The 15,438-nt window shown below is 40.1% G+C and overlaps 1 protein-coding gene across 22 annotated transcripts in view; it reads left to right on the top strand.

Annotated features, from left to right (window-relative positions):
• The window catches only part of RERE (arginine-glutamic acid dipeptide repeats), a 468,002-nt gene that overhangs the window by 293,940 nt on the left and 158,624 nt on the right, over positions 1–15,438 (top strand). For 3 of the 22 annotated variants that reach the window (XM_074021234.1, XM_065534737.1, XM_074021230.1), the window contains exon 1: positions 5,619–5,895. The exons of the other annotated variants lie outside the window; for them this stretch is intronic. Coding sequence is in view for 2 of the 3 variants with exons in the window: in XM_065534737.1 (XP_065390809.1) it covers positions 5,870–5,895 (26 nt within the window). In the remaining variant the exon portion in view is untranslated. Of the gene's footprint in view, positions 1–5,618; positions 5,896–15,438 lie in introns of those variants that run through there. 22 annotated transcript variants of the gene reach the window in all.

Below are 15,438 nucleotides of genomic sequence, written 5' to 3' on the forward strand. Positions count from 1 at the left end.
CATAAACCTACAGCAAGTAACATAGTTAGAGGCAGAGTGTGGGAACTTTTTCCTCTGAAACCAGAAACAATGGCAGGATTTTGATATTCATTAAGACTTGAAGAAGAAAATATGTGAGGGTTGGAAGTGAAAAAAATTAACATTTATTAATAGGGTGTAATTTTCACCATAGGAAATCTCAGAAAACTTTTGAACAAATTGATTTTTGTTGTTGGTGTTGGTTTTTCTTTTCATTTTTTTCAGATGGAGCCTTGCTCTGTTACCCAGGCTGGAGTGCAGTGGTGCAATCTCGCCTCACTACAGCCTCTGCTTCCCAGGCTCAAACGATCCTCCCACTTCAGCCTACTGCGTAGCTAGGACTACAGGTGCACGCCACCATGCCTGGCTTATTTTTGCATTTTTAGTAAAAGCTGGATTTCACTCTGTTGGCCAGGCTGGTCTCAAACTCCTGACCTCAGGTCACCCACCCGCCTTGGCCTTCCAAGGTGCTGGAATTATATTTGTGATCCCCCGGGCCCACCCAAATTGTTAAAGCTAATAGATAAATCAGTAAGCTTCCTGGATGGAGAGGGGTGTGTGTGTGTGTGTGTGTGTGTGTGTGTGTGTGTGTGTGTGTGTGTGTGTGTGTGTCTGTGTGTGTGTGTGTCTCACTTCCGTGTGTGTGTGTCTCACTTCCGTGTGTGTGTGTGTGTGTGTCTCAGATCCGTGTGTGTGTGTGTGTCTCAGTTCCGTGTGTGTGTGTGTGTGTCTCAGTTCCGTGTGTGTGTGTGTGTGTGTGTGTGTCTCAGTTCCGTGTCTAGATTTTAGGGGCAATTAGTAAATGAAATTTAAAGAAACTGCTTCTGAACACTTCTCTCTTGATGTGAAGTCAGTACTAATTAGAATATCCTTCCATGTCTTTTACTCTAGAATTTCCTGAGTGTTGCTTTCCCCACCCCTGCCATTTTGGCTTTAAAATTTCATGTTAATGAATACAACATTGTAGACATTTTTTATTTCTGGGAAGTAGGAAATTCTTTAAGATAAAACTTAACGCAATTTCCATGTTACAGCTTTTACTTACCTTTGATAAGCATACATAATCTACTTAATACAAATTATTATAGTGGACAAAGTGTTTTTTTTTTAATTTTAGAAAAAATTGATTTGAATTGTGTATTCTTCTCTCCCACTCAGCTCTCATTTAATCTATTCAGAAGTGCTAATCCTTCACCTGTTGTTCATGTGAGATTAATAGGAGGAGAGAAGGATGTCTAGGATCCAGAGATTATAGACATACATGGGGATCACAGGACTTCTGGGGAGGCCTTGGCAGTTGGCAACAGATGGAAATATGAGGGCGCCAGGGTGCAGATGGTGTGTACATCCCTGCAGGCTAGCAGTTGATGGGCTCGAAAATGTGGTGGCAGGAGTGAGGTCCAGGTGGGTACTTAGCATCAGTATGCAGGTAGCCTGTAAAAAGAACTAGGAGAGAAAACAAGGCCCCTGTCTGGGATGGCCTTAAGCACTGAGTAGGGTACCAGGGTGAACTCGGTGTAAAGCAAGGGTTGCTCCGTGGAAACAGAGGCCCATTTCTAAAATTTGTGGTTGAACGTAACCTAGTGGCTAACCTAATTATGGAACTACTTGGTTTCACGACTCCTTGAGATTCTCTGATTAGGAGGGGGAGGAGTACTGATCCTATATTCTTGAGATGGGAGTGAGTTTGGAGCTGGGTGTTAATTGACTTCTGTTTGTGGGTGAGAGCACCGTGACCTCAGGCAGAGAGGCAGGTCATTCATTGCCCCTCCTGTCACCTCTCCAGATGCCATGAGAACTGATGGTTGTGGCCGGCCACAGTGGCTCACACCTGTAATCCCAGCACTTTGGGAGGCCAAAGAGGGCGGATCACGAGATCAGGAGATTGAGACCATCCTGGTGAACACGGTGAAACCCCATCTCTACTAAAAACAAACAAACAAACAAAAATAGCCGGGTGTGGTGGCAGGCGCCTGTAGTCCCAGCTACTCAGGAGGCTGAGGCAAGAGAATGGCGTGAACTCGGGTGGTGGAGCTTGCAGTGAACTAAGATCGCACCACTGCACTCTAGCCTGGGTGACAGAGCGAGACTCCGTCTCAAAAAAAAAAGAGAGAGAATTGATGGTTGGGGAGGCTGGTGGAGGTATTTTTCGTTTGTTTAATGTATTTAAAATTTTTCTGTTTGGAATTTTACGTTCATAATTCAAAGAGGAGTTATGAGACTAGTACGAGAAGGAACCTCCATATATCTTTTACTCAGTTCACCAGTTGTTAGTATTTTGCCTTATTTGCTTTATGTTTATTATTTTATTACCTTTTAAACTTTATTATAGATTTACTTTATTATAGATTGAGCATCTCTAATCTGAAAATTCGAAATCTAAAATGCTGCAAAATCCAAAATGCTTTGAGCACCAACATGATGCCACAAGTGGAATATTCCACTCCTGTCCTCTTGTGACAGATCACAATCAAAACCCAGTCAAAACCTTGTTTCATGCACAAAATTATTAGACATATATAGCTTATCAGATAACCTCTATCTCTGTTTTTTGTTGTATTACTCTCTGTGTTTACCATCTTTGCATTATGACTCTCTCTGTGGTACAGATTGAATCTATCCCTTACATGAAATGCTTGGGATTAGAAGTGTTTTGGATTTCATGTTTTGGTGGGGAGAGGGGATTTTAGAATATTTGCATTATTCTGTATCCTTAATCCAAAAATCTAAAACGTTCCAGTATTTCCTTTGAGCATCATGTTGGTGCTCAGAAAGTTTCATATTTTAGAACATTTTTGATTTGAGATTTTGGGATTAGGATTACTCAACCTGTGTTTTCCTTTCCTGAACAATTTGGGAATGAAATACAGACATCACACCCCTTTCCCCTGAATACTTTAGTGTGTATTCCCAAGAACAAGAAAATTATCTTACGTAACTATGGTATGATTATCAAAATCAGAAAAGGTAACATTAATACAATAGATATAGTCCAATATAGTTCATATTCAGATTTTCCAATTTTTTTCAACAATGGCCTTCATAGTAATTTTCCTCATGATCATGAGCCTCATTTAATTGTTGTGTCTCTTTAATATCCCTTGTCTGTCTTTGTTTTCATGACGTGTTTCCTCACCTTTTTTAAAGGTTTTTTATGACATGAACCTTTTTGAAGAGTTAGAAGCCAGTTTTGCCAAATGTTCTTCAGTTTGAATTTGTCTGACGTTTCCCCACAATTAGATCTCGGCTATGTAATTTTGGCCAGCCATACTATATGAGTGATACTGTGCCCTTTCCAGTGCTTCAGATAGAATTTTTTGAGGTACAAAATAGGAGAGTTGAGTGGTTCCAGTAAAGATGATTTAGGTGGCATCCTTGTCCCTGAAGTACTTACAATCTAATAAGAGACGTGCGGTTCCCCAGAGAGGTGCAGTGAGAGGAGTCCGGGAGCTCCTGCATTTCTGAGCTGCTGCCAGGAAGGAAGTGTCTTCAGAGTGGAGCTGGCTGGCATAGTGGTAGTGTGGGTGACTTTTCCACGAGAGAGAGCGTGAAGGAGAGATCTGGGGTGTGACCACTGGGGTTTGCTGCCCCTGAGAGGTGACAAGAGAAAGGGCTGTCTGTCTTGGTGGCATGGCATGTGAGATGCCAGCACCAGGAAAGACAATGAAGAGGGTGTCCACAAAGGCTGGCACCACCATTGGAATCCATTATTACAGGAGAAGGCCATTGGATTTTGGTAACTCAGGGCGTCTAATGAGACCAAAATCAGAATCCACATTTCTTAACTTGCTGTTACAATAACTGTTTTTATACTGTGCTCTATGTAATAGTTTCATGGATTTTCAGAGACTGATGAATTTATTACATATTATTTTGTGTTGATTTCTTCAAGTAAACATTTCCATATGAAAGGGTTAGGTAGTTTTTTTTTAACATACACTTTTGGGAGGATATTCTTTGCTGCCCATATTCATATTATTTGGCCACTAGGTTCTAATTCCATTACTTTTGCATTTAGAAAGTATTTTTCTCTAGACTGTAGAAACAGCAGTTTTGGGAATATGTTGTCTCATATACCAATAAGAGAAAATGTTCTTCCAGTCTGTAGATACTTGTTTCACGTGTTAGGTCAAAGGAAAACATATTTAAGTGTACTTGGCATTTCTTGTATTTTGTAAATTATGTTATCGGCAGGATAAGAGTTTACTGAATCATAGTTTCAGAATTTAGTTTATTTCATAGCATAAACGGGAGTGCTATAGAAATGGAATTGGTTCTGCATTTACTGTAGGAATCTTGAGGACACTGTGTGTTCTTTTCAACAGGCTTTAATTTCCTGACATTCCATTACATTTCTGGGAAACAGAATTCACACTGCCCTTTCCTGCCCTATCTTGTTCTTTATAATTTTGGCGAGGTTCATGGTCTTCTGTTTCTTTTTCTTTTTGTAACTGATTAATAATCTGTAGAATCACCTCTTAGTTTGCAAGTGGAAACTAAGCCTGCACATCCAAAGCTAGGATTTCTTTTTTTTTTTTTGAGACGGAGTCTCGCTCTGTCGCCCAGGCTGGAGTGCAGTGGCGCGATCTCGGCTCACTGCAAGCTCCGCCTCCCGGGTTCACGCCATTCTCCTGCCTCAGCCTCCCGAGTAGCTGGGACTACAGGCGCCCACAACCGCGCCCGGCTGATTTTTTGTATTTTTAGTAGAGACGGGGTTTCACCATGGTCTCCATCTCCTGACCTTGTGATCCGCCCGCCTCGGCCTCCCAAAGTGCTGGGATTACAGGCGTGAGCCACCGCGCCCGGCTAAAGCTAGGATTTCTTATGTGAATCTGCCTTAGTATTTTGAATCAGGACCTCAAATGAGCTTTTTGGATGCTCATGTGTTTGTGGCACGATGTTGAATCTTGAAACCTTCCTGCCTTTCTAATTGTTAGAATTACATTCTTCAAGCTAGACTTGATTGGGCTAGTATTACTTTAGGAAATGTTTTAATTTATTATTTGGGGAATGTTTTATTTATTATTTTTAGTATCTTATCTAAGGAAGATTAAGCTCTTTGCAGAAAATACAGCTTTCTTTAGCTACCCTGCCCACAACACCATCTACACTCTGTCTGTACCTGTGTGACGAGGCCAAGCACTCCATAACTTTACCCTGATTGGTCTTTTTCAAAATGTTGAGAGTTTCAAAGAGAAATTTGTGAAGTTGCTTCTCTTAAGTAGCTATTACTGTGTTTTTAAATGTGTTGCAGTATTTCTGTTAGTTGATCTTGTGTGTAGTCATTCATATCTGTGTCTTTTGATTCTATTTCTTGATGATCTTGCTTTTTAAAATCAGCATTTACCTTTAAAAAAAAAAAAAAAGGCAAAACTTGCTATTGTCTTGACAGAGCAGAGAGCATTTCTTGCTGAGGTCCTGACAGAGCAGGGCATTTAACTGAAGCCTCTGCATGGCTGGGCTTGCTCAGTTCCCTGCTGTTGGCTGTCTTGGATCCCCTTTCTAAGGCCCCACTTCCCTGCACACTAGCTTGGTGTGCAGGGAGAAGCTGCAGAGTCTGTTGGCTGGGCTTTATTTACGGAAACAGCAGGGTTGAGATTGATTGCGTCGTGGAGAGACTGTGTGTGGATGAGGGAGGGTCACAGCACATGCTCAGTCCTGTCAGTGTGAGGGGAAGTTTCTGCGTTCTGCGTGAAGGCTTAGGTCATAGCACAAGCTCAGTGAAAGCTCTATGAGGTCTCTGAGACTGCATGTGCCTCCATTTTGAGTTGTTAGAGTAGAAAAGGGCAGAGTTTTAGCAGAAAGTAGAGGTTCAGGAATCCAGCTAGACTCACCAGAGCCCGTGTTAGTCATGGATGATCCATTCAGCCCCTGCAGGTAGGCTATCTTCCCCTGGCCTCACCGAAACAGTGATGGGTTTTGCTGCTCTTTCTCACTTCTGAAGGTGTTTATGAATCATTGCATCATTCATAGTGCATGTTCCTGAGAGCCTTTAATTCAGCCCTGGCTGGCTATGTAGGCGGTATTGTGAAGCGTAAAAGCAGAACTAAGAATGGGGACTACCAGAGAGGCAGTCAGCAGATGCAGAATGTGAAGCTTTGTGGGCCCCTCTGTCCCTGTCCTCTTTCCCTTTCCCTTACCTCTTCGGCTCTTAGTATAATCTTAACCTCAGTCGTGCTGGGTGTGTGTTGCCAAGCTTGTTTGCCTTCGAGACCTGCAGAGCAAGCCTGCAGGCCGCCCCCTTGCCTTGTGGCTAGTATGGAATGCCTGGGCCGGAGAGCAGCTCTGTTTGGATGTTTTAGGAAGGATGGTAGGTGGGCAGCTATTGGTTGCTTTGAAGGTGGGTGGAACCTTGTTTTGATTGAGAGTCTGTTTGCCAGAGCAAATTATAATTTTTCTGATCTTTTTCTGAAGTCTGACATATGCAGGGAACAGTTGTGAATTATGATTGCAACAATATCACCTTAAAATGGATTTTTAAAAAATGAAAGGTTATGTCGTATCAGTTTTTACTTCATCTCTTGCCTTCAAAAGGAAGCAGACTCATCTTCCTTTTAGAGCTTATGGAAAATTCTTTGGCAATTAAAAAATGTATGCATTGACATTTATATTAGAAATTGAAGTTTAGGTATTTTGTTTATTTTTGTATCTGTTTTAGAATCAGATAGCATTTTTTGCATATGCGTATGTTGTCATGTGACTTGGAATTCTGTTCTCTTAAATGGAGTAAAAAGAGTAGTTGGTGCTGAGAAGGCAGTCATTGACAAGGCCACATTTCATGCCCACTGCCTGATAGCCAGACACTAGTTTCTTCTACCCAGGGGAAGTTGTGCTTTTTGGGTGTCCTGTTGCAGAGCGAGTTCACATAGATGGCTTTCACCATGGTTTATTTAGGGAGCCAGTCAGAATAAGATTTAGGACAAATTGAATTCTTACCCAAGCAGATATTAAATGAAGTTTTAAAATTATATTATTTGCTCCTTTTTGTTTCCACTCCTTTGTCTTCTGATAAAGGTTAGAAAAAATTTGAATGCCACCTAAATTTTGTGCATTCATGAAGATGGAAGAAAGCATGCAATATAGAAGAATGTACAGCTGAAAAATCCTCATAGGAAGGAGAAGAAATTTACTATGCATGAATACAAGGAGAAATTCCTTGTGTAAGCTCTTAAGTTGTGTAGGATGAATTTGGAGCATTGCATGGTCAACTCTTTCCAGGGAGGCCCTTGATTTTAGTGGAAAGTTTTTAGGAAGGCTAGTGTTGGTGAATTCTAGTCACTGAAAATATTACTGAAGTATAATTTGTTTTCTTACAAGTTCAATTTTGGGAATGCAGCTAAGGAGATGAATTGTCAAAGGATAATTTAGGGTGTGCATTTATTATTTTTGTGATCAATGTTTTCATCCATGTGAGGGTTTTCTTCCCATTGTGACCATATTTATTTGGGCATTGCACTGGGGAGTTTTGGGGAGGTACCCACTTTCCCCCATACCATATAGTGTTCCTTCTGGAACTTGCCTTATTTTACTCTGTTTAAAAGCACCATTGCTCTTCCTTCCTGCTTTTTTCTTTTAATAAAAGTATCCCTTCGATAGACGAGAGGAACTGGACACTGCACCACTTTCTGTCATGCACATGTGGGATCTGGGCAGGACTCACATTTCAGGCTCAAGGAACAAACTTATTGTTTGACTTGGGAGGATATTGCCTTTCTGTTCTAGATCTTTACCTCTTCTGAAACTTTCTTTACAGTTAACAGATAAAAATGTGAACAGGAAGCTGTGCTCACAGCTGAATCAGCTCTGGATCAGGTTCCTGCTACTGGTGTGACTGGCCTGTGTGGGCCTAGTACAAATCTGCATTTATGGAACTTGGATGCTGCCATCTATTTGATGGTGAAAACTTGTGGTTACTGACTGTGATCTGTGGATATTCTGTTGTTAAGAGTCGAATTTGTCTATGTTTCAAATCCAATAAAGTAACTCATTAGAGTTACTTATTGTGTAGTATGTATTTCTTTTATATTATCCTGTCTTGGAAAAATATTTTTTGAAATGCTAAAGGCTTGCTTTAGGGCTTCTGTGCTTGTCTGGTGGAGGAGGTGAGGGAACAGCACATGGAAAGTTCTCTAGTGGTTGATGAAGTCTTTGGTCTGTGCAGCTTGAACATGGAAAAGATGCTAGTTTGTTTCATTTTGGCTTATGGTTCCGCTTCTGTTGCACTTGAGAGTATCAGGAAATGTTGGGAATATAGCAAGTAGATGTTTCAAAAAGAATAGAAAAGTTCACAAAATTATTATCTTATTAGTTGTTCTTATCATTGTAATAGAATCTTGAATTCGAATCTGAGGGAGCCTCACGTTTAAAGTGTGCCTCTGTCAACACAAGTTTTGCAGTTTGTCTTTGGTTGAAAGCTAGAATGAACTCGATTGTGTTTAATTGACACGTCACTTTTTTTTTCTTTTTCATTTTGAGATAGGTTCTCACTTTGTCACCCAGGCTGGAGTGCAGTGGTGTGATCTCAGCTCACTGCAGCCTCGACCTCCCTGGGCTAAGGTGATTCTCCTGCCTCAGCCTCCCACATAGCTGGGAATACAGGTGGGCGCCACCACACCTGGCTAATTTGTTGTATTTTCTGTAGAGAAGGGGTTTCACCTTGTTGCCCAGGTTGGTCTTAAACTTCTGGCCTCAAGCAATCCATGCTGCCTTGTCCTCCCAAAGTGCGGGGATTACAGCGTGAGCCACTGTGCCTGGCCTGACATTTCATTCTATTTATTTATTTATTTACTTATGTATTTATTTATTTATTTATTTGTTTGTTTTTTGAGATGGAGTCTCGCTCTTGTCACCCAGGCTGGAGTACAACGGTACGATCTAGGCTCACTGCAACCTCCGCCTCCGAAGTTCAAGTGATTCACCTGCCTCAGCTTCCCGAGTAGCTAGGATTACAGGCATCTGCCACCATGCCTGGCTAATTTTTGTAGTTTTAGTGGAGAACGGGGTTTCACCATGTTGGCCAGGCTGGTCTCAAACTCCTGACCTCAGTTGATCTGCCCGCCTTGGCCTCCCAAAATGGTGGAATTATAGGTGTGAGCTGCCCTGCCTGGCTGACACTTCATTCTTAATCTGCTTTTCACTTCTTCCTTGACTCTTGGCTAGTGTGTTAATTTATGAATTAGAAGACTCTAATATACCTAAGACCAGATATCTGTGATTCTGTAGTTATTCTTTTTTCCTGATTCTTTTCCTTCTGAATTTGTTTTCTTTTCCATTTTACTTTGTGTATTCATTTACTCAACATATTCATACCAAAGACCCATTTGCCAGGTACTTTTTGTTACTGAACCGAGTTGTCTTCCACCAGAAAACCATTTATTCTAAAGCTGTAAGATAAACGTCTGACAGGATGAGAGAGAAGGTAGAACATGATAGCTAAAGGAATATTTTAGATGGTGTGTACATTCACAAATCTTTTCCTAAATAAGCTCAGATAATTGGTTATCATCTCTTCTGAGCAGTTTCTGATGTGGGGATGCCTGTAATCCTACCACTGTGGGTGATAAAGCATGAGTCTGATTTATTTTTCTTTTTGGTCTAATGAGACTCATGCTTGAATGTGCTAAAACAATTCTGAAAGATAACTAATCTCATATTGTATACTCTGTGATACTTTGAGTCTAAGGTAAAACACTTCATCTTAATTCAACTGAGAAAATTAGAGATTATTTCTGTCAAACTTCTTTGAGCTACACATTTATTTGTGATTATTTGATTATTATCCCTATTGGACATTAAACTTTTGGGGCGGGGGCCAAGTCTATTCTTATAGTCTCCATTTCTAGTAGAGTACCTGGCAAATAGGTCTTTGGTGTGAATATGTTGAATAAATGAATACATCATCTATGGTAAGAGGAAAGGCTAGATTTGGAGCCAGGTAGTATGGTTCAGATTCTACCTAATAAGTGACATTGGGCAAGTGGTGACATGGGACAGGTTCCTTCCCTCCTCTGAACCTCATTTTTCTCATGAGTAATCTGGAAATAAATATTTCTTACAGTTTTTGTAAAGATTAGATGAAAACAGTGTGAAAGTGCTTGGCACATAGTTGCTTAGTACATTATTGTTATTAACTCAAAGGTCAAATGTACAGCCTCAAGGTCATGTAGATATGATTATCTCAACAACTTATATATTTTTAAAATTTTAATTAAAAAAATATAGGCACGCAGGTCTCACTTTGTTGCCTGGGTTGGTCTCAAACTCCTGGCCTCAAACTATCTTCCTGTCTTGGCCTCCCAAAGTGGTAGGATTATAGGCATGAGCCACTGTGCCTGGCGAACATCTTTTTATTTTTATTTTCAATAGCCTGTTCAACTAAGACAATGCTAGGGATTGTTTTAGGAATTACAGTAATTAAATTATTAACCAGTATGTTTAATAACTGTTTACTGATCAACTTTCTTCTTACTCTCTTTGGGTGTTTATGTTTTTCTTTATACATCTTGGAGTTTTTTTTTTTTTAAAGAAACTCTGCTTCCATAATCTATAATATTGGGTGTGTTCAGCATTAAACATTTCCTGCCGCTTTCTCACTTACACACTAGGTGCGTGTGTGTGTTAGTTACTGCCTGTTTGTGTTCTCTTCCTATATTCATACCACTGCAGCGAGAAGGAGTAAGGCAATTGTCATGTTTTTTAATAACATTCCCCAGAGGGGACAAAGAAACCTTTAGACGTGTTGTAGACATGCTTGCTTGGTCCAGAGTCCCTTTTTTTTTCTGGGGGTGCTTCATTCAGCTTTGTTATACAGTTTGATTTCAATATGCAGAAAGCTAGCACCATCTTGGGTCAGGAGAGCAGCTTGCTGCTTTGTAAATGGGTTTCGGTCATAGTGGGTGTTTTTTTTTTTTTTTAAGTTTGTTGGCTGAAGCTCTGTGTATGTGCAGGCAGCTTTGTTAGGCCGTGGCTCCTAAACTTTGCCGCAAGCCATTACAGTAAATTTCCCGAGGAGTCTGTGGTGGAATGTTGTTTTATGACGTTGCCAGATACACGGTAGGTTACCACATGATGGAGGAGAGAGAGAAGGCAGATAAGAAATTTAGACGGCAGAGCAAAGTCACTGTAGCACTTTGAAACTAGATCTTTCTCACACGTTAAATTTTTTGACCAGTTTTTTTCCTGACATTACTCATACATTATTGTGTGTGGAGGCCATATTTACTGTGTCTTACCAGCATGGAAATTCTTATTATTCTTCAGGCAATGTCAAATTTCTAGTTCTGGACCCTGAATTATATTTAGGAGGACCCTGTGGGAGAGCTGCCTGTGTGGCCTGGAGTCTTCAGTAATGAACTCAGTGTGACCCTTTAAAAGAGTACTTTTCTTTCCTCTGGCCTTCGTTTCTTCTGTTAAGCTAGAAGATTGGATCAATGGCCTCTCGAACTTTCCATCAGAGAAAATTTAGAACTTTGTGATTTTGGATTTTGGACAAGTTCTTGTGTTGACCTTTGTATTTATTTGTGTGTGAATATGGAAGTGGTAACTTAAAGTTGACTAAATCTCTTAGTTTTTTCATTTTTATTTGTTTTTAGTTTTATTTTTGATTGAATGATGAATTTTGTTCGTTTTAGGCAGTTTAATCAAACCTACTTTTAAGTTAATTTTGCTTGGAGGGCTGGTCTTCTGTCACAGTGACTTCACTAAGTTTTGCAGCAGAGCCCTTACTTGCTGTCTGTGGCTAAGCAGTAGTTGATTTAGAATATTGAAGTCATTTATTTATTAAAAATATATCTAATAACCGTTGAGTTCTGCATAATGGTGACCAAAACCAGACTTAGTTCTTACCCGCATGTACTTCCAGTCTAGAGGACAAGACAGCCATTCAAAGAAATAACTATACAAAATAAATATAAAATCCTGACTGATATGGGTGGAAGGAGAGGTAAGTGGTACTGTGGGAACTCATAATAGCAGGATTAGCTCCCATTCTCACTTACTGCCAGTATATAGAGTTTAATAATAATAATGACCCCTAAACAACAGATACTGTGTATAGTACTTTCCATAAATCATCTTTTATTTTTATAACAACCTTGCATAGTAGCATTATCAACTTCATATTATAGATGAGGAAACTAAGGATTCAGATTTAATTGTGTCCTCAAAATCACACTTAGAGCAAACAGAACCTTGGGTACTGAAACTTATCTTTTTATTTTTAAAATTTTATTAGCGACAGGTTCTTGCTCTGTTGACCAGGCTCGAGTGCAGTGGCGTGATCATAGCTCACTGCAACCTCCAACTCCCGGGTTCAAGTGATCCTCTTGCGTCAGCCTCCCAAGTAGCTGGGACTGCAGGTGCATTTTACCATGCCTGCCTGGCTGATTTTTAATTTTTGTTGTTGTTGTTTGGTTGGTTGGTTGGGTTGTCTGTTTGTTTGTTTGTTTGTTTGCAGAGACTAGGTCTTGCTGTGCTGCCCAGGCTGGTCTTGAACTCCTGGACCCAAGGGACCCACCCACCTTGGCCACCCAAAGTGCTGGGATTGCACACATGAGCCACCATGCCCAGCCTGATACTAAAAGTTTAATTCAGGTTCATTTAATTCTTAAGTCCATGCTCTTTCCCTGCTTTTGAACATCTAGACTCAGGTGTGGTTGTGACAGCTCCTCTCTCTCAGGAGTGAGGTGCCAGCGTCATGGGAGATCCTAATAGGATGTACAGAGCACAATGATTTTTCTTTTAATATTTATTTATTTATTTATTTATTTATTTATTTATTTATTTATTTTGTTGGTGGTGTTGTTGTTTCTTAAGGAGCTGGGCTAACCCACAGGAAGTATGCCCAGAGTCAGCCAGCACAATGATTTTATTCACATATATGGAAATTTTTCTCTAAAAATGAATGAGAATATATGATGGGATAGAATACAACATTCGCATGACTTTTTAAGATACTATGTTAGATTTTAAAGAAATTTCAGACTTGTTCAAGGCAGTCTTGAAGTATGTGTTCATGCTGGAGAAAATTGAGAAATCCAGCATGTAGCACTAGTCTTCCTTCTTAATCCTCGCTTTCACTCCTATCTCACAATCCATCTAAAAAGGTGATTCTGATAAATTGCCTTTTGGTTTTCTTAAAATGTGGTGTATTCTGTTCTGGACTCACAGACTTCTTCTGTGGTCATTTTCTAAATGTGCTACTAAGCAGAGTTCCTAAGATCTTCATTCTGTGGATACCATGTCAGTCTTCCTGCTCAACTTAATACCCTGTGGAAAAGATAAGAATGTCTGCTGTGTGATGTTTACCATTTGAAGGACAGGAAGAGAGATATCTCAGTGTTCTCATTCGTACATGACGCTAGCCACAGAGCAGGGGTCTGACCTGAGCCTTCTCTGTCCCAGCACCTTGGGAATGGGCCACAGGCTACACGGCTATTACGACCCAAGGCTTGGGGAGGGGCTGAATGAGGGGTCACGTCTTGCCCTTAGTTGCTTCATGGTGGTGCCTTCTGTTCATGTCTTCTTCCCATATCTGTATCCTCCTCCCTCATCTTCCCTTGTAGAATCAAGTGCCTATCTTATGCAGGCGCCGTGATCACATGGAGATCTTTGGGTGTCTTTGGTGAATGTTCACAGAACATTGCCTTCCTGCCCCTTCCCCTTTCTTCAGGGTGAAGGAGTGGCCACATCATGTTCTGGGCCAAGCCCTGTGGGTCGGGCCGGGATTCTGCATCTAGCAGGCATGCTCTTCTCCCTTTGCCTGCCATCACCACCTGCATCTCCTCTGCAAAGATGCTTCTCCGTTTTTGATATTCGTTTGCAGGCTCCCTGCTCCTTTCTGTCCATTCCATGTTTACTTCTTAGACTAAAACGTTTCCATGGTAACAGGTTACTTTTCAAAGGGAACATCTTGTCATTTTATTTAATCCACTGCAGCTGAAGAGGACTGAAATATTAAGTTGTAGTTGCTATGGATACTGCTTTGTTACACTGGGTTTTTTTTTGGTATCAGATTTCATATACAATGACTTTCTGTTTTTTAATACTTCAGGAATAAAAACAACAACTTACCTTTATTGTTGTAATTTGGCTTCTGGAACTATTTTTTTTCATATTCCAAAACAAAGATTTGTAGAATAATACAGGCTGAACTTAAGTTGTTTTGAAAAACATATATTATTTACATTAGCTACACAGAGAAATTCCTTCTTTTGCTGGGGATGATGACGACAGTTCTTAATTTGGTTTTCGTAGTATGATTCAGAGTATAAAGGTGTCTCTAAGATGATGAATCCACAGCAGAAATCGTTAGTAAACATAAGGAAAAAAGGAATATGTCACTTGGAGTTAATTTCTTGAATCTCATTGCTGATAAACTGTGGCCCTCTCTTCAGTTACTGGTTCAGCTGTGTACAGTGTAATTTGGGGTTGATCTGTTTGTCCTTTAATCAGCTTTTCTCATGTCTGGTGTTCTTTCTGATTTGCCACCTGCCTGTAGTATATTCCCCTCTTCATTTGACTTTTTTAAAACTTTAGATTTTTTGGATTCACAGAAAGTTGCAAAGATACCAGAGTGGTTTCATCTTTTGTAACTGTAATACGATACCAAAACCAGGAAACTGGCATTAGTAGATTGTGTGCATGTAGTTCTGTGCCATTTTATCACATGTATGGCTTTGTGTAACCACCACAACAATGGAGAGAGAGAGCTATTCATCACTACAAAGCTCTCCCTTTATGGTCACACCGTCAGCGTCCCTTTCTCTCCCCACCATCTCTTAACACCTGGCAATCACAAATCTGTCTCCATTTGTGTAATTTTGTCATTTCAAGAGTATTATATAAATTGGCCTTTAATTTTGATAGGTTTTTCTCTTTCATCATGACTTTCAAACTTAAAAAATTTCTTTTGATCATTTTGTCTTGCTTGGGTGTTTGAAATGAACATAGAACCAAAATAGGGAAAGGGATATGAATTCTCATCGTTCTGTTTGTGATTAATTGTATGATTTTGGTTCAGTAACTTAATCATTCTGCCATATGGGAGCGTGATTGAGAGCTCTGACTTTGGAGTCAGCTGACCTTGAGTTTGAATCCTGATTTCTCCACTTATTTGCTGTTTAATCTTGGGCAACTGCATAACGTCTCTTGGCTTCAGTGGCCTGACCTGTACACTTACTACAATAGCACCTATCTTTCAGGGTCGCCTGTAAGATTAGATAAGAAAATAAATGGAAATTGCTTTGCTTGCAATACCTGGTACATAGTAAACATTCAATGGATATATTAGTTGCTTTATTAGTATTAAAATTAGTATTGTTATTATTACCTATGGAGATACTTCCTCATAGAGTTGTCATGGAATAATGAAATAATATATGCCCAGCATAGAAAGCACTTAGTAATTGATAGCTAGTATTA

The sequence above is a fragment of the Macaca fascicularis genome, chromosome 1 (genome assembly GCF_037993035.2).
Source record: "Macaca fascicularis isolate 582-1 chromosome 1, T2T-MFA8v1.1".
Lineage (NCBI taxonomy): Eukaryota > Metazoa > Chordata > Mammalia > Primates > Cercopithecidae > Macaca > Macaca fascicularis.